The 20,471-nt window shown below is 40.6% G+C and overlaps 1 protein-coding gene across 2 annotated transcripts in view; it reads left to right on the forward strand.

Annotated features, from left to right (window-relative positions):
- The first annotated feature begins 3,802 nt into the window (after positions 1 to 3,802).
- Positions 3,803 to 20,471, forward strand: part of rerg (RAS-like, estrogen-regulated, growth inhibitor) — a 68,137-nt gene continuing 51,468 nt past the window's right edge. Inside the window, exons 1-2 of one of the 2 annotated variants that reach the window (XM_050036610.1) lie at positions 3,803 to 3,910; positions 16,170 to 16,305. In XM_050036610.1, the coding sequence (XP_049892567.1) occupies positions 16,245 to 16,305 (61 nt within the window). In that variant the 5' untranslated portion in view covers positions 3,803 to 3,910; positions 16,170 to 16,244. Of the gene's footprint in view, positions 4,024 to 16,169; positions 16,306 to 20,471 lie in introns of both variants that reach the window. The other variant, XM_050036609.1, reaches the window with a different exon arrangement.

Consider the following 20,471-nt stretch of genomic DNA (forward strand, 5'->3'; position numbering starts at 1 on the left):
CAGTATACATAACTGGTGTGAGAAGAACAGTTATGCTAGCATGGCTTATTGCCTCTTTTGTTATACCAAACCAGACATCTTTAATTTTATAGCGACCCCATAACAAATGAAACAAAGTTCGGTCAGCATTTACCTCTCTTAAAGGGATAGCGCACCCAAAAATGAAACTTCAGCCATTATCTACTCACCCATATGCCGAGGGAGGCTCTGGTGAAGTTTTAGAGTCCTCACAACACTTACGGAGATCCCAGCGAAGGCACGTGAACACACATGAAGGCAGTGCCCATGTCTCAGNTAACTGATATATTATGCTTTTACCGTATCCTGTCGGCAAAACGGCAAAAACTTCCTTCCTGTCCTCACAACACTTACGGAGATCCCAGCGAAGGCACGTGAACACACATGAAGGCAGTGCCCATGTCTCAGAGTCTCGCGCAAGCGCTCACACATCAGCACAGCGTACACTGAGGCAGTTAGAGCTACAGGCTACAATGAGGCTAAAAACAGAGTTCAAATGACGTTTTTCCAAACAACCTTTTATGTCGGGGCTTCAGGACACTTGGATCACTACAGATGAGCAGTATGGAGATAATTTCTGGTTTTGGATCACTACAGATGAGCAGTATGGAGATAATTTCTGGTTTCAATTCTGTGTTCTTGGACGTTTTAATCTGGGTCGTCGTCAGCCATTAGGTGTGCAGTTGAGCTGCTGCCCACTCCCCCCTCGGATCTCCGTAAGTGTTGTGAGGACTCTAAAACTTCACCAGAGTCTCCCTTGGCATGAGGGTGAGTAGATAATGGCTGAATTTTCATTTTTGGGTGCACTATCCCTTTAAATGGCTGAATTTTCATTTTTGGGTGCACTATCCCTTTAAGCCCATTTTGAATAGTTTTGACAGTGTGTAATATAATCTATCAAGTATTTTAAATTGTCTTGCATTATTTCATATATCATTCCAGGAAAGGTCTTCCTCTTGTTTATGTTAATCTCTATTCCATTTTTTTTTTTTGCACAAAGGGTGAATTGATCACCAATGCTTTAATTTAGAATTGTATACCATAATTTAACTACATTTTTATTGAATAAGTCATGGCTGAAAAGAATATTTTCAAAATTGATCACAATTTATCAGTCGGAACACAATTTTTTAATAGAATGCTGTAATGCAGGATAGTTTGTATTCACTTTTTGGAATATTATGTTCAGTGATTAAATCATTAAAAGTTTTAAACGGTTATCAGAGAATACGTCACAAAGCTTTTATTTTGAAGTTATTCTATTATCCTTCCATTTTTTCCAATTACCTTTTTGTTCACTGTTACATTTGAGTTCTGCCATATTGGTTGATTTATTGTGGTATCTGTGTTAATTCCAAGAATCTTTTTGCATGACTTGTTATATAAAATGTTAAATGACACTTCAATGGGGGTTTCAATCATTTCATGAAATACAGACATTTTGTGCCAATGTTTAAGTTTTGTAACGTATTCTCTTCAATGTATTTCCAATCTTTAATCACACAAGTATCAAATATTTGCTGACAACCAAATGATAAATAGTGAAAGAAGTTGAGAAGCTGTAGTCCACCTTTTGTTTGGATTAGACATCCTCATGTATGAACATCGCGTCTTTTCACCATGGTGAAAATGCTTTATGTAAATCATCAAACCTGGCTTTTTGTATTATAACAGGCAACATTCTCAGAATGTAGTTGACAGTAGGAAGAATATTAATTTTCACTGTATTCACTCAACCCCACAAAGACATGGGAAGGCTCGACCAACGATCAATATTTGCTTTTATTTTTTTGAGTGAGATTTACATATCACGTTTGATAGATGCTTGATGTCATTCTTAATCCTAGATATATTATTTCTGTTTGTTTCCATGTTATTTTAGTATTCCCTACACGTGACACCGCAGGTTTTGTTTAAAGGTAGCAACTTGCATTTCTCTCGATCTGACAGTGAACCTTGAGTAATGATCTGATCGAGATGAAAAAGTGAGGGTTCCACATCGGTTAAATATAAAATAATATTGTCACAATACAGATGTTTTATACGTTTGGCTTCCAGTTTGTATACCTTTAATACTTTTCTCAGCCAATGGCAAAATGACTAAATTAACTAAGAGTCCTGAAACTGGGCATCCTTGTTTTGCGCCTTGATGTAAGGTGAATGGTTTTGAGAAGAGGTCATGAGTTCTTACTGAGGCAATAGGTTTTAGGTACAGCATTTTAATCCACTGTATGAAGTTGGTGCCAAGTCCATATTGCTGCAGGGTACTGAACATAAATGGCCACTCAATACGATCAAAGGCTTTTTCAGCATCGATCCTACACAGTGCAGCCAGCAGAGGGAGCTTTATTGCATACTGTGTGATATTGAATAATTTCCTTGTATTGTCAGCCGAATATCGTTTCCTCATGAAGCCAGTTGGGCAAGTGTGTATCAGCTTTCCGATTACCTTAGATAACTTTGCTGCAAGAATTTTGGCGAGGATTTTATTATCAAGATCTGCTAAGGATATTGGATGATAATTTTTGCACCTTAGAGGGTCTTTACCTTTTTTATGAATTAATGAAATATGCAAATAATTAAATAAGGTGGAAGACTGCAAAAAAAAAATATAATAATGATAAATCTCCACTGAACTCATGATAGAAGCTCCAATATCTTCAAGGTCCACCCACAAACTACCTGATGGAGTCAGCACTCCAAAGAGAAATCAGAGCTTACATCTTCATACTGGTAGTTGACAGATCCCTGATATATGGTATCTCTCTGTCTGAAGTTGTCTGCAAGATGAGGAATAGACCATCACCTTGGTAACACCTTGTAATATTGATTTGTGCACTGAACAAAGCACAGTGGAATGAACCTTAATGCAATTTCACTGTCAGTCAGTCACCATGAAAAGCATTTATCTGCATCTGGACACAGCAGGCACCGTAGTCATCAAAGAAGATTCTCAGTCCTTTGTTGTAGAGCTTGATGATTGTATTCACAGCCTGAGGACTGATGCTGTAGCACTGATATAGGTAGGAAATGTCATCTCAGCAGTGTCCATGAGAAATTCCAATGTTTCAGAAGAGTTCCTTAACATAACTATAAAACCCCAAAACGTACAAAACTTTACTCTGTCTGCATTTACTACATCTCTGCTGACATTACATTACCATATGAGCATGATGTGTCACAGTGAGTAAAAAACATTCATTCCTGCATGTGCAGTGTACTTCAGTGAGTGCTTCATAAGCAGAGTCCTGCAGAAGTAAGCGTCTTATGAACTGAAATGTTACAGGATGGGCAAATGCAGAGCACTGGTGTCTGATAAATTACAATCAGAGGGAGTGAAATTATGTAACAAGCACAATTTATTGCCAAAATTAAACGAGAAAAATCAATGTCAGGTTTATTCATGTAGCAGCAGCTGCACCTGGTGAGCTCCAGCTACTTTATCCTGAACTACACTTATTCAAAAACATTCTTAAATCAAAAGAAATTTAATAGATAGTGATTTAAAAAATAAGTTTGGACTGGAAAAAACAGCCTGTATAAATTATAAATAGGTACAGCGTGGTGTTTAAATGGGTGATGAGCGCTTCTCGCCACCAGAGGTCGCTGTCCTCCGTCAGTGTGGAGATGCAGCGGCATGCAGCAGCAGCCCGGTCAGAGGCAGCAGAGTGTCGGGAACTCCAGCAGCTCCGCTCCGTATATTTCCACTGACCCTCCGCTTTACGGATTCATTCATCCAAGTCAGAGCTGCTGCTCGGTGTGTCCGGACCGGATCTGTCCACCCATCCATCCATCCATCCATCCATCCATCCACCAGTCTGTCCATCCAGCTGCTGACAGAACCTCTCCTTTCATCCAGCGGTGCGCTGCGTCCGCATCTGCGTCCGGGAAGGTCAGAGACGTCATTTTAAATCCGCGGAGCTGACAACTTTTCTTTATTTAATTCCTCTTTTCCTGAGCTGCGGTTCATCAGCGGGAGATTGTTGCTGCATTCAGCGGGCATTGGTGAGTCTTGAGCCGGTGTTTATTTAATGTGAGGTGCGTCCCCTCTGGACACAGCACTGCAACACTGAGGTGTGGGGGTGATCAAACCTGTGGTCAGGCCACGAGGTTTCATCTTTTACTGACACAATGACACCTTTAGGGAAGGTCAGGCACTGTCTGCTTCTCTCATGACACTAAAAAAATATTTATATGACATGTGGCGGGCATTTATGCGATTTAAAAATGGGTATGATATTCAGATATGTTGCATTCAGTGTCTCAGATGAACAGTACTGTAACATCCTAAAAGTTGGACAGATCTCTCAAATGGGAACACGTTCAGGTTTCTGTAATACAATCACGTGTATCTCCACTTCAGCCCTCATGAATATGCAGTTTTATCTTACTCTCCCTCCACCTTCCCCGACTGAGTTCCAGGACGTCATTTGCATTCATGAGCAGCTCTGAGTGTTACATAATAGCCCACATCTCAATGGGATTTGGGGTCAGTGGACACATCCGACACGGTGCCTGCCAAGCCGGGTCCGGGAGGGACTCCCAGCAGGGGTTCTGACGGATGTTGTGGGTGGGATGCCAGCACAAGTGGAAATGGAGAGAAAGAGAAGATGAGATGACAGAAACTTTGACAGCAACTCTGAGCTGAAACGCACATATCAAGAGAAAGTGCATGTAACCAAGTACAGTTACTCAAGTGCAGCACAATTCTGAAGTACTTTAATGCAACCTTACTTTGTTGAATAAGATTTTACTACAAAGTTTACAATCAATAAATGATGCCGTTAATTAATTCATATATAATAGTAATACAATAATGTAATATTTACATTAATATCATGCATTGGAAAGGACATATAAATACATCAATAAGTTTTGTTTTACTCCTGTTTTTTAAATTACATTTTCAATGGAGAACTTTAAATGGTAACCAAGTATATTTCACATTGGAGTATTTCAACTGTTACTTAAACCAGTGGTTCCCAACTGGTGGGTCGCGGTCCAAAAGTGGGTTGTGGGTCCATTCTGAATGGACCGCAAGTGACTTGCGAATGTAACGTTTGTATAAAAAACAACAAAAAAAAAAAAAAAGACTTTATGTTAAAGTACAGTGAATTTGCAGCACAGAGCTTTTATTTTGAAGTGCCATTTCCTGCTGTAGAGTGAGTGACTAATAGACAGCTACCTGACAGAGACAGCGAACTACCTCAACGACATGGCAAAACATATGACACTGAATATATTAAACTGTGTGGACCTTGAATTAATGACAAAGTAAAAATCTGGACCCCATGGCTGGACCAGTTGGGAACCACTGACTTAAAGGAATAGTGTGAAGGATTTCGTGGCATTGAGGACTGCAGATCGCAACCAGCTGAATCTTCTCCCATATGCCAAGTCTGAACTCCAAGTGTGTTTTCTGATGCTGTCTGGCATGTCGGAGACGGACCACTAGCCCAGCACCTGGGCTCACTTTTTTACTCTGGTAACTTAGGATTCAGACGTTCAGGAGGTTTTTATAGGAAGCCCAATTATCCACAGAGGTCTACACCTCTCCAGAACACACCAAGGGTCTCATTTATAAACATTGCGTACGCACAAAATGAGGCCTGAAAGAGGCGTACGCTACTTCCCACGCAAAAGTTATGATCTATAAAAACAGACTTGATAGGAGAAACTTTGACCCATGCTTACGAACAAGCTTACGAGACAGGAAATTGGTGATGCAGATGGTGAGGTGGAAGCCTGATGGTAGAAACTGTTGAATATTTATTTGGCACGCTCCATTTTTAGCTTTTGTCCGGACATACATTTTTACTATGGATCCTACTCTTTGTTTTTCAAATGAGACCCCAGGTGATTTAAACCGGTAAAACACTGCATAAAGCAGTTTCACGTTAATAAAATTAGTGTTGTTTTCTGACGTGGCTTGTCACAGAGGGGTTGCTAGGTACGGTTGCTAACGCAAAAACGCACATTGCCCTTTCTAGAGCCGGGGTTTGGTCAACACGGTCTCAGTCAAAAGTCATCAAAATTCGGATGTAATTTGCAGCATCAGAAACTGACTAAAAAAACCTATTCTTTAACGTCAGCATGATGCACTGTCGGTCGCCATTATTGTTTAACAGTGCTCGGCGGCGTCAGGGGAAAACGCAGCGGGACAAGAATGAAAAATTAAAATGGCGAGTAGGGCTGGTAGGGGTGGTGGTCGAGGGGTTCAACGAAAACCAACTTTCACCCGGGCAAGCTGTGTTCGTGTCCTGAAATGTACTAAAGCCAAACTCGGTTCTCTTTCCTAAACCTTACCACGTGTTTTTGCTGCTTAAACCCAACTATGTGCATTTGTTGGAGGAAAAAAACGTCAATCTGCGTTGTTTTACCGGTGAAAACAGAAGTGTGTTTTGAGAGAAGCCAATGCATGTGACAGGCAGAACTTGACACGTGTCCCAGAAAGTCCACAACCAACACACCCAGGGTATCTTTCACGTCGTATCTGGACCTGGAAAGTCCATGACCGAACGTCGATATGTGACGAGGTCGGAGCGAGAATGTGTTGTTTTGGTTTGTTCATTCTGGACTACTAGATACATGGCAGACTCAGTGAACGTGGTCCCTCTCCCTTTGTACATATAAACGTCTCATTCTAAGGTAACGAAAACACAACAATTATTATTTTATGGTGATTATACACTAAGGAAAACACTTATTATATTATAATACACTGCTATTAGTATAACCTCCTAAATCCAACATACTGGATGTTGGAAAAAAAGATTTGAATTCTTCTTTCAGCTTGGTTGACTCATAGAAAAGCTTGTTTTCTTCCCTGGGACGGCACAGAAGTGCTTGAAAAGTTTGATCAAACAGGGCCAAACTGGTTTCAGAGTCTCTCAGTATAAGGGCGGTCTGACCCACAACTGTCACCTCTGGATGACAAAAACAGCGGTGAGCAGGACGCTGCAGCTTTCTTTCCCCTCCAGACGCAGAGCACCAGTTCACTGTATGCATTTAGATGACAGGCCTGTGGTTTGCAGGCTTTCTATAGCCTGTGGAGCAGCAGGTCTCCTCCCATGGTTTGGAGCTCAGAGGTCTGTAATCTCCCTCGACCGCAGCACCACCACCCAGATTCATTTCTCAGGGTAAAAATGACACAAAAGCCAGCTGGGCACACAGCAGAAAAAAACCTACACGTGCCCAGTTTGACAGTTTGGATGGGGTCCCTGTAGAGCAGAGGTTCTGTGGGTGGAAAACAAAAGAGTTATGGATACAAGAAAGAGGGCGTTGGGTTCATTATAAATACAAGCGGTGTCTAGTCATAGTTAGAGGGTGTGGTGAGGGCGGAGTCCCCAGCCTGTAAAAGCTGGAAGGCGCGTTTTTCAAATTCAGATCAGAGACACTATTACATTTACTATAGATATAATTAAACTTACCATGATATCAGGACCCTACAGCCATTACAGCTATGATGTAACAGTCTTGAAAGGTGTATGGACTTTGCTAAAACATGATGCTAAATGTTATTTAACGCCACTGAAGACGTGTTATAACGTTATCACACGGGGATTTGCAACCTGAACAACTACATCTCCTTTGAGGCTCACAACTATTTTACCAATGGTTAAACAATCCAAAACTGTTTAGATAAAGCTGCAGATCCTTTTTGTTCAACCCAAAAAAAAACCTGAATTCACCATCGCCAAACCCACCAGACTCCATTTAAATAAACAGCAATTTTAGCGTGTATAGGGGCAGCACATTTTCACATCTAGCTGAGTGAATGAAGGGTTTATTTCAACCAAACCAGAGATGGTGATTGTTAAAACAGTGGAAACACAAACCAAAATCTTTTCTGTGACTTTTATTTTGTTTCGGTTGACTTTGAATGAAGTGTGTTTTATGACAATAAATTGACTGTTTATTTAAATAGAGTCTGGTGGGTTTGGCGATGGCGATTTCAAGGCTAGTTCTGGTTAAAAGAAAAGGATTCTCTCTTTAACATAAAGGTCAGTCTCAGTAGGGACCTCAGCCTGAACACTTACTAATTTAGATTTGTGTTTATAGCAATGTGGTTTGTACTATTGGTTTTGAATGTTGTAGTTGTACATGTACATATTTTGTAGAACAGAATGGTTGTTTTGAATTTTGCAATACTGACAGAGTGACAGTGAGAAAACCAGTCTGAGATACTGGCGCATCACTGTGTTGAGTTTAGCAGCTGTTTCAGCCTCACTGAAGCGGTTTATCCTGTGATTTCATTACACCACTGAGGTGTGCCAGTGTGTGTGTGTGCATGAGAGGAGAGGCAGGATGGTGGGTGGAGTGAGCGGAGGCCATAAATGGCAAAATCTAAAGAAGAATGACGGTCGGTGGGGAGACCCTGCTGTGATGTGCCTCTTCCTCTTGTCTCACTGGTGTTTCCCTGCTGCTCCGTGGGAGAGCGAGGGAAGACTGCAGTATAGTAATACGTGTAAGATCTAAAACAGATATAGAGCAAGAACATGACAGGGAGATACGAAGCAGGAAGAACACTGAACAAAGTCTGTTGTGATAGAAAAGAGGGTTTGGGTTGCTAGTATTTCATTCATATTCTGTTTACAATCTACACACGGCAGTCCCCCCAAAATGACTGAAGACATTCCTGTCCTCAATCCCTCTTATCTTTCTGTTGTACGAACAAGTTCTCAGTTGGTCTGGTTCATTTCTGATCAATATGCAGTGGCCACTAGTTACAACAGTTTTAAGTACTTTATAGGCTCCATCTGTAAAGCAGCACATTGGCAAAACTTTTTCCATGGGTAGATGAGAACTGCCTGAGATGTGGGTGTGATTCAGGCGCAAACAGATATATAACGTGGTTTTGGAGTCAGCCTCAAGTGGCCATTAGAGAAACTGCAGGTGTTGTCACTTTTTCAACTCCAGAGGTTACTGTCGGGTTGGTTTAGACAAAAAAAAATAACCTGGCTGAGGTTTGGAAAAATATTATGGTTTGGGTTTACAAAAAAACCCCAAAAAAACGTATTTTGTTTAGGGGACCTTTGTCGTTACGGTTTCAATACTAACCATGTAGTTCGTGTTAAGGAACAATCACGATCATGCTAAAAAAAAAAATCTGACTGACAGCTGGAAACTGAAAACAAACTGTGGTTTACCAAGTATTTGTCTTTTTTACAAACAGGGCTTTGTCTACTGAACACAAACATGTCAGTCTAGGGCGATTGCTGAAATGACTAAATTTGTGGAGGTTTTTTTGTTGGAGAGTCTCCAAATGTATGTGGCAGTTATTGCTCCTAACTCTCAGGCAGCCACAATCGAGGTGGTCCTGGAGAACATAGGGTGCTTTCAGACCTAGAGTTGTCTTTCTTTGGTCTGAATCAGGGACTAATTTTGTTTGTCATAATTGCCTAGAGTTGGTTCGTGTTCTCACGGCAGCATTTACAAGTGGACCAGATCAAATGCTTTGCGCGAGAAAGCTTGTCTTGATTGGTCAGAATTTCCATGTGGGAAAAATCCAGGAAATAAACAAAATGTTGAAGAAGAGTACACTTGCAAGATAAATGCGACACTTTCTAATGTCACAATGGAGGGACAACTAGACAGACAGCAGTTGGTTCAGATCGAGGTCGGAACACATTCTCACCACAGACGAACCGAGACCACCTCTTCAAGAAGATCTCGGTCTGGTTGGTTTGGTGCGCACCAGAGTGCGACTGCTGTGTTCACACCTGCCCAAAAGAACCGCACTTCGTGGGCAAACGAACTTGAGTTTGATTGAACTGAACCAAACAGGGCAGGTGTGAAAGCACCCTTAGAGATTACAACTAACCCAACTGTAGCTGTAGCCTACAGTGTATGGTTGACAAATGATTCACCTCATGTAGAACAGACTGTATCACCATTTCATAAATGCGCAGAACAACTCAAACCAAACTGAAGGACAGAACAAAATGTTACTGATGTCACTGCTATTACCATTACAGCATTACCACAATATAATGCCCTGTTTTGACTGCGCTGTCTGGTTGGTGGGATCTTGAAATCCACATTAATCATGTTTAAAACAATAATATTTAAAGACTCTGACGTCTGCCATGATGGCCCTTGCTGAGAGAAAGAGACACAGAGATGGATGATGGACCTCCACTTGAGCCACATCAAGCGGCACACAGCCACACCATATATGGTGTGTTGGTATAAAAGGCGAAGGTTAGCTTCAACTCAAGTGTGTGTGTGTGTGTGTGTGTGTGTGTGGGGCAGTGGGTGAGGAAGCAAAGCGCTGGAAGTTTGCCACTTCATAACTCCAACCAGTGTGATGTTGGCTAACATGTTTCTGGCACTGACACACACACACACCAAGACATTTTTCAGTTTTTATTTAAGCACGCAGGGAGCGCTGGACGTCTGTTTTTAGTTTTCTCCCATTTTTCTTGCTACGGGCGGTTTAATTTACATGACAGTAACTGATGATAGATCATTTCTCAAACACTTCAGCAGGCCATATATTGGATCTCACAACTGCCAGATATTTTTGAAAGCCAGATTTCTGTCACCTTTGATCATGTATTGAGTGTTTTATTATTGTGGGGGTTTTTTGTTGTGCATTTGTTTGACACGAGAAAAAGCAAGATGATAATATTATTCTGATTTTAAAAACATTAAGTGATCAGACAGTTTGAGTCAATAAAAATCTGGACTCTTAACTCTCTGGCAGAGCCAATCTGTATCTTGCCAAAACAAAGAGCATGAAAATGTCTTACCTCCACAATGGGAGGTGAATAACGTTCATCTTGACCACCATCCAATTTTCGTTTCATCCAAGTTCGCTTTTAACTCTAAAATCTAAATCCCCAAAGACTTTTTTCAACCAACAGAAGAGTATAGCACTCTTTAAATTTCAGCTGAACCATTAGCACCATGTTTTTACCCAATGACAGCGCTATATTGTCTGTCCATCTGCTCCCTGATGCATTACATGCAAAATCTGAGATAGAGAGGCACCGATCTGACATCCTGATGGATGCAGATTCTGACAGGTGCTCAGAGTTAGTGCCGCTAGATTTAAGTGACACTGCAGAGACCATCACAATCTAAATGACAGACTGAAGCTTTGACAAACTCACAGGAAGGCTTCTGTCGCAATGGGCGACTATTCCTCTTCTCTACATCTGATGTCTTGTGCTATGCCCTGAGGTTGACCTTGATCTTACAGTAAAAGGTATACTATGCAGGATTTCCTAAAAATATAAATAAATAAAACAATGTATAGACTAGGGCCGCCCCCTAATAGTCAACCAAACATTAGTCGACCAGAAAGGTTATTAATAGGCAAGATTTCATTGGTAGTTCAGAACGTGAAACTCTATCAGGAGCTGCGCCTTGTCAAAATAAATCAAAACCTGTATGACTGGAACGTGTGGGAATTTAATTTGAAAGGACAGACACAGGAAGTGTCCACGCTCAGCAGTCAGACAGGAGTCAGGTTAATTTCCAGGGCTGGTACCTGCGGTTATTCCACAGGCTAGTTAATAACATGTCGGGCAGGAAATCCAAAGTGTGGGATCATTTTGAGAAGGTGAAGGACGAACCCAAGGTGATATGTAAACTCATCTTCATTGGTCGACTACAAACATGACGTATCATCTGAAACCTGAATATTTCCAGGACAATATATCGTCTGGTCAACTAGGAAAATTCTTAGTCAGGGCAGCCCTAGTGTAGACTCATACAGAAGTAATCCCTCTCAGTCATAACTAATGACCCATTAGAAGTGTGTGGCAGCGTATTTAACTGCAACAGAAACCCTCCTCCTGCCTGTATTTTGTGTTCAGGACGTTCCTGGGCAGGTGAGGTCCCAACTTTCTTAAAGGTAGGAACTAGTTGTCAAACTATAAGCAGCACGCGTCTAAGAGAATAAAAAATAAATTCGTATCTGCTTTTGATTCTAGAAGCTTGGTGACTTAGAGGGGACTTGCAGGGCTAGTTGGTGAACTACTGTAGCCGGCAATAAAGCAGGAGTGACTGAGCCCAACCAAGACACACATATCGCCTGAAAACTACAGGGTGACGTTTTTACTCTTCTGTATTTGTATGGATCAAACAAAGGAGCTTTGGAGAAGATGATAGGATTTCGCCACCTTTGAACTGAGCTAGGCTAACAGTTTCCCACTGTTTCCAGTCTGTATGCAAAGCTAAGCTAAGCTAACCAGGTGCTGGTGACAGCTTCATATTCATGGTACAGAAATAAGAGTTTTTCTCGAGGTTTTCTCTGTGTTTACGCTGCATTATGGACCAAGTTGACAGGGGTGACGACGTGTCTCTACTGCTGTATTCTAGTCATTTCCTGCTGTGAGGCTCCAGCACAGTACAGCTACAGAGGATGTTTTCTTCTGCAGTCTCACAACAGCAGCAGCAGAGGTTCAAATCCATGATCCTCCACTCACAAACAGGCCTGCTGCCACTACTGAGTACATTCAATGTAAACAAACCTCCACCTGCTGTGTTTGTTGTTGTGTTATTTCAGTCAGCACTGCTGCTAATCGGACATGCAACATTCTCAGAGCTCAAAATACCATGTGCATAGTAGTAGGTAATTCTCACCTGATTTTGTACAGCTGCCAACTCAACAAGTGATGGTATCCGCAATTTGACACTTTTTACACGCTCTCATGCCATAAGTCTATCTTCTTACGCAGTGAAGAACAAATTTATGACATCATGGCGCAAAAAGAGGACACTGACAGCGCAGGGACAGACAAGACAGAGCAGCCAAGCAGCGGAAAACACAGCAGTCAAATCAGCCGAAGTTAGTTTTAAGTTTAATATTCGACAAACGATTACTCAGGACCCTGCGGCGTCTTCTTACCGAGTTTGACCCGATGTTGGGTGAAACTGAGTATTTAAATAATATAAAACCAATGTTTTTTCAGTACCTTCATTTTAACTTGCTAATATCAGTGAGACTAAAGATGAAAAAAAAATAGACTTAATTGGCCTCATGTAGTGCATTTATTTTCATTATTAATGTGTAGTTAATTTATTTTACATTAATATTTTAATAGAAAATAATTACTGTTTTTTAGTAACTTAGATTTAATGAGTCCCAGTGACTCAAATTTAATACTAAACTGCATCATGTTACTGGACACACAGGAGATACCTTCATATGGGATTCTAGTGGTTTCCCAATTTTTTATTTAATTAATTTTGTTTATCAAAAATTCATGTTTTTTTCCCAATTACTCTCATGTAATGCAACCCAGTGACTAAAATTTAATACCAATTACACAGAACACACCACTTCATATGGGATTTTAATGCTTTTTCTTTTTTTAAATAAATATTTTAGGGGGAAAAAAATAAATTCCTGATGACATTCAATAACTTCCAGTGTCAAATGATTACTGTGTTTCCCAGGATTCCTCTGCAGTCATTAAGATATAGATTTCAATTAGAAATTTCTTTGTTGTTTTCTGCTTTTTTTGTTGTAAAAATGTTAGAGGAGCCGGCAGAAGATAAAGTGTCTGAGGCAGAAGTTTATCATCAAATACCTTGTGCGATAACTGCACAGCGGGTTGTTTTCTCATTAAACAGACCTGTGCTCGGTTGTTTTAATGGGCCGCGGCTGTGTTTTCCTTTTGAATGAATTCAGCCCTGTGCGTGCGTTATTTTACGCTCCCCTGGCCTCTCTGTCTTCTGCTCATTATCTGCCTGTCACATCTCTCACACATCTGCATGAGAATCACAGTTAAGAGGTCAACAACTCCCCAAAATGGACTGACACCACTGTCTCTGTGCTACATACGCAAAGTAAAATAAGTGAATGTTTTTTATGTGGTTTTCACACACCACACTGGTGTCTTTCCTCAAAGGAAGATTCATTTGTTCCACATTACTGCGCACATGTAAAAATAACTAAACATGAATTTATGAACTACGAAAGTCACAAAAATGTTACAAAAACATGCTTAGCAACTGCACCTGTTACTTTAGGGCTGAAATTAATATGAAAATATTATTAATAATATACTTTTCTAATATCAGATAACCAGATATAAGATATGCAGGATATAACAGTATGACAAAATTAAGTACAAAAAGAGTTAGTATTTATGCATTATCAGACAAAACTCCAAATGTAGAAAACACAAACTTCAGTAACACATTTTGTCTGCCGTTTGCTTTAAATCATGAATTTAAATGACAGTTTATATTATTTCAATACAGTATTAAATTAACCCTTTTATGTACTGTAACTTAACACAAACTACTGTTTTTGAAGTTACATGAAGGTCATGTCTCCTGAGCTCAGAATCAAATTTAAAGCTTTTATCAAATAACTTTTTTGCCATATTTGCTGAACCTGTCGCCACATCTCAACCTGGTCTCACTCCCAACTTGTCAAATCCCGCCCCTTGGTTAGTGGCCCTTGGCGTCAGATACGGATGCACGGAGGTACCCTTGAGTGGTGGTATGAGACGCTCCATGAATCTGCCGCATTATAAAAAGCAAGAAAGTCCACCAAGGGTGGTGGAAAGGGAGGTGGATGGGTCAAATAAACTCTGGACTTTCACCCAGGAGACCGCTGTTTGTGTCCCATTTGAAATTAAAAGTCTAACAAGTTATTTTCATTAACAACGCAATGTGCTTGTATGTCTAGCATTCTATGCTATTGACGTATGTCATGTGATGTTACATCATGTTAGTCACAAAAGCATTTGTTTTAGGCCAAACTAGGATGTTTTCGTCTATACCTAATCACATGCTTTTGTTGCCTAAACCTAAAGACGTAAACCTTAAAGTTTTTTTAACCTATGTTCTAAATTTATTTTGAAAAGAGCCTGTATATGTTTATTGACCAGAAATTGCACATTTCCATTTGTTTTGAAAAGACACAATGCATGAAAGAAGCATACATTGACACACCATCCTCGAGGGTCCAAAATTGATGCTGAAGGGGTACCTAGCGTGTCATATTTTGACATGTAGGACCACTGACTTTGACTTAGCGTCAGTATTTAACGAGTTGGGATTGAGAATGTGTTGTACAGCCAAATGCTGGTACAGGAGACATAATCTGCGAAAACAATCGAACTGTGGTCAAACTGCCAAACTAGGCAGCACTGATCAAAAAGGAATCAAGATTTTGTTACTACATTGCCTGTTGCTCACCTCAGATGTTTTCAGAAACATATTTTGTACTGTTTAGCTGTATACCGAGAAAGTTTGTGAATCGGCTGGTGGGCACTGCTTCGTTGTGGCTGGTCTCGCTCCCAACTTGTCAAATCCCGCCCCTTGGTGTCAGATACCAATGCAGTGAGGTACCATTCAGTGGAGGCATGAGATGCTCCAGGCAGTGGACCCTCCAAGAAACTGCTGTTTCCAAAATGGTGGCAGGGTCACAAACTGTCATTTTACAGATAAACAGTAAAATATGCTTCTGAAAAAATCTGAGGCAAGAGTTAGGCAATGCAGTAACAGAATCATGATTCATATTTGATCAGCGCTGCCGGGTTTGACAGTTTGACTGCACTGATTGACAGCTTAGCTAGACACTGTTCAGCTGCGATTAGTTGTTTTCGTTCATCCATGGTGGATTCTTGCAATTGCCATTAGAAGGACTATGAGGAGGAGGAGGAGGAAGAATGTGACTTTTTTTTTTCAGCAGACTGTCTGTCTCATGTACTGTTGTGTGGTTAAAGTGACAGTTTCAGCAAATATGACAAAAGTTACCAGCTGTAGCTTTAAAAGAGGACACCATTCTCCCCTGGAGGCGTACTTTGAGTTCTACATATTCAAGTCAACAATTACCTTTTCTTCCAAACATAACTGGAAAAACAAATTTATAGTGCACAAAGGTAATTTCTGGAGGGCATGGTGACTCTGTCTTCATATGACCGACTATGAGCCTCTTTCAGTTTAGTCATTCTTCGCCTGCCTTTTCTGCTGAGGTGTCCTGCAGCTTGCTGGAGGACACAGAGAAATCACTGCATGACTCACAAAGGACGCTGGGAGCTAAAAGAAGAAATACCAGCAAAAAGAAAAATACAGCATTCACAATCATATGCCAGTGAAACAATTAAGCTGTCTACACTGAAATGTACTTCAGCAACTACGAATGCATTGTAACATAAACGTGTCCTTCATGTTTCTGTCAGACGCTGCGAGGATGAATGGCTGACCTCAGAGCTCACTGATTGGTTTGCTGATCTTTGCTGGCCGCAGCTGCAGTCATGGCGAAAAGCCCGGAGGTGAAGCTGGCTGTCTTCGGCAGAGCGGGCGTGGGCAAGTCAGGTAAGCTGCTTTATAAAATTACTTTTTAAGTTTGTACAGGTCATAATTATATGTCCCTGTTTCTTACTCTGTTCATCCAGAGTTGCAAAAAACTACAACAATGTTAAAGCAGACTGATTCGAACTCATTTTGGTGGTTTAAATTATCATAAATCCATTTTCACCCATCTAAAAAGCTTAAACCCGCAGGTTTCATGGTGTTTTACCTCTTTCTGCCTCATTTATATTGCCACTGTGCGTCTCAGCATGACCTCTGCTTTCTAATGTTTCCCTCCAATGTCAGTATTTTTACGCTCGCCATAATTTCTCCTCGCTCTCAGTTTGTTTGCGCTGTCAGCATTACAGTAGGAGGTTGTTTTTGGTCTAGTTTAAATACCTTCACTCCCACAGATAAGTCCGTTGAGTCATTATCATTTGGTTTCAGCATTCCTCTGTAAGCTGCGGCAGCTCGGCCTCAGCTGGGGCCCTGTATGTTTTCTCCAGCAGCTCACACAATAACACGGACCATATGTTTCCTGCCGGCTGCAAATCAAGATGGATCGTTTCTGTGTAGCAATCAGCTGTTGAAAAACATGCTTGGGGGATCTGCTGCATGTAGTAGGAGGCCATTAAAATGCCTGAGGAGGTCAGCTCGAGTACTGTACTGAAAAGTATAATGACTGCAGGGTTCATAACCTTCAGCTGAAAGGAGCGCGGCTGTAAAACAGTGCTCAGTGATGCAGACGGTGACACGTACATCTGAGACCTTGTTCAGGAAACGGAGACATTGATGCTCCAATCTGCAATGTCTTTCAGGGTTCGTACAGCTTTAGGCAAGATAGACTTTTAGAATCAATTTCAGAATAACCAAAATAGAAGTAAATAAATAAAAAGATGACATCAATTATGTCGGGTTAGGGAAAATTTTGCCAAAATTTTTATAACATAAAACATTACTTTTTTTGTTGCGTGATGGAGACGAGGGTAAAACAGAACTGGGGAAGTCGTGGCGTTTGTTATGAGGTTTTCTTGGCCATTTTTTGTTTCTCAGTCTGCATGTGGAATTCCTCGATTCCCATCTTGCAGAGTTTGAAATTTTCTTTGCATTAAGTATGCCAAGCCTTGTGCGGATTGCCTTATATCGGTTTCAGTCATGCTACAAAGTCTCAATTAAACATATTTTTGTTTTTGGATTTTTATCCAATATCTGATATGCCAATATGTAACAACTCATTTGACTACCAATATCGAGATATCCACTTTTTTCCCTACCTAATTTTAGTGATCATCAAGTCTCTTCTGTAGTGGAATTAGCATCACCTTATGCATGCATACTCTTATCATGATGGCCCACCAGCAGATGGAGACATGAAATAAAATGCTTGGACGCAACGTATGGAATATTCATTCATTGTGAAAAAAATAATTCATTATAAAGCTGATATTGGCCGATACGATGACATACCAATATTATCGTGCATCCCTACTTTGTTGAATTTGCACTTCCCTATGTCGTCCAGGTTATAGTGACAGCAAGCAGACAATGGATCATCTGTCATCTGTCTATCAACCTTACTTAATTTGAATGAGCATTCATAAATATGTTTTACCACGAGATGGCTACTCTGCAGTGGGTTATTATGATTATTTGGTACTCTAACCTCGCAGCATTGACAGTAAAAGCAAACTAAGTGTCCACAAACTATTAAATTCTCTATTTTCCTCTGAGACTTTTCCTTTTTGGGATTTAGAACCCACAGTTAGCCTAGATGGACTCAAGACTAGCCATTGCTATCGAAGTCAGCAAAACTGGTTTGGCTGCAGCACCCCTTATTAACAAGTGGTGGAACAACACAGTCGGTAAATAGTTGGTTATTTACCTATAACTATTTGGTTATCTGAATATTTGTTACCCATTTGAACAGCATATAATGAGGTGTCTGTAAGAATATGAGGAGAATTGTTTTGTTTTTTTGTGCTATTTAAATAATTTCTCTGATCTGACGTGACAATGTCATCACATCAGGTCAAACTGGCCAAACATTGGGAGAGATTTGTGGTGATGGAAGCTAGTCAATAGTGTGGACGGCTGAGAAATATGAGAAAATTGCTACGACAGTTGCTTTTGAGCTGCTTTTTAGATGCACAAACTTTCTTTGACCGACATGGTCTTGTCCGTGAAGAGACAACTTCATGTCTGACGCCATTCAAATGAAACGTTAGAAATTTTGGTACATGCAGCCCACAGACAAATTGTGTCTGACATGAGGGAGCTCATGTTCTTTGGACTAGAGGCTGATGAAACTGTTGATGTAAATACGTCTAGGCAGTTTCCCTGTAACTCTTGTAAGCGCGAGCAAACACATACTGTGAAGAACATCTCAGCAGAAATATTGACTGTGCACATGCATTTAAGCTGACGAAATGTCATAAAAAAAAAAAAATCATAAAATCCTACTTCCAATATCTTAACAGTTTAAGGACTTTTTAAAGATTGATTTAAGAAATTTTAATGCCAATTACTGCCTGTTTTAGATTAATGAAATCAGTGCCGTTAAGACGTTTTAAGGTGAGCATAACCCTGTCTTTCCTTGGACAAAGAAGCGTAGCATTAGCCCTGCCCATCTCCTTCTCTCTTCATCAATCATCTTGATCGGTTGTCACCTGCCCTGATCCCTCACTGCTGCTGTCCTTTCTTATTTTTCCCCTCAGTCTTTACTGCGACTCTCTGCTCTGTGGCTGCTAACCTCATGTTCCATTTAAAAACTAGAAATAGCTGATGGGGTTGTTGTTCATGCTTCGGGTGCTGTATTTTCTTTTAAAATAGCACTGTGATGATCATTATTAAATCTGAAGACTTTCAAGAACATGCCACGTAAACTTGTTATATGCTTACTGGAAATGTTTCCTCAAAACCAACTGCCTCCCTTTTCATGCGGATGTTTGATTTTCAAGTGGACAGTGCTCTGCAGTTTCTCTTCCGTCAAGGGCACACTCTCTCTTTAATGCACCAAAACAGACGAGCAGCACGATCGTAGTCGTCGCTGTCACATCTGACGCTACATGTAGCCCTGGTGATCCCTTTAACAATGAACGGCTCTCATCTAAACATAGCCCTTTAGTAGAAGCCCACGGATGATAATGAATCAGTGTTCAACACAGGGACTCGGGCCGTACACTCCCACTTCATACACAATATGAAAGAGAGGAAAGAATGTTGTTTTGAACCTCGGTGTGTTGGAGTGAGCACTCTTTGTGGTCTAGAAATATCCATTTACTGTACTCCTATTCTAGATGTTATAAACCAAGCATTTACGCAGTTAGAGAGACGGTGCTTTGAATAGAGGAGAACAGGTCAACCTCCCACCTTCCTACCGAGCGGAAGTGTCCTTGAGCAAGATACTAAATTCATGCTAGTTCTCTATCTGACCGTGTGTAGGAGGTGCTAAAGTCCAGTGTGTAGGATTTAGGGGCATCTATTGGCAGAAATGGAATATATTTTTATTTAGTTTATAATCGCCTGAAAATAAGAATTGTTATGTTTTCATTACCTTGAAATGAACTGTTTATATCTACACACGAAGCAGGTCCTCTTCCACAGAGTCCGCCAGAACAGACAAACTGAACAGTGGCTCTAGATAGTGTCAAGAGAAGTTCCAGTTCTGCAACCTCACTGCTTGATGCCACTAAATCCTAAACACTGGACCTTTAAATATTCCTATTGTAGGAAATAAATTCTGATTACATTTTATCTAACAGAGCTGGATAGTGCTGAGATGTCCAGATGATTAATCAGTTTGCCAACCAGAAATAAGTTAATAAACAGTGGTTATAAATCGATTAAGTTTAAAGAGTTCTGTTTCCAGCTTCTCAAGCCTGAGAACTTGCTGCTCCTCACTGTTTTGTATGACAGTAAATTTAAGTTCTGGACTGCTGGTTGGCCAAAACAAACAAGCTGAAGACATCTTCTTGGGCTCAGCAAATGTTTTATGCAGCGCTCTGATTGGTCGAAATCTTTTCATTCCGCCTATGCGCCTATACTCACCGAGCATCAACTTGTGAGTGACAACTTGCATAGACCAATAGACTGAAGCCGGCGAAATGCGAGATCAAGCGATGTGCGTACTTTTAGAGCATCAAATCGTACCAGCGTACTTTGATGTCAAATAGTCTCTATATACAGACTCT

Source organism: Epinephelus moara, chromosome 23 (assembly GCF_006386435.1).
Source record: "Epinephelus moara isolate mb chromosome 23, YSFRI_EMoa_1.0, whole genome shotgun sequence".
In the NCBI taxonomy this organism is placed as follows: Eukaryota; Metazoa; Chordata; class Actinopteri; order Perciformes; family Serranidae; genus Epinephelus; species Epinephelus moara.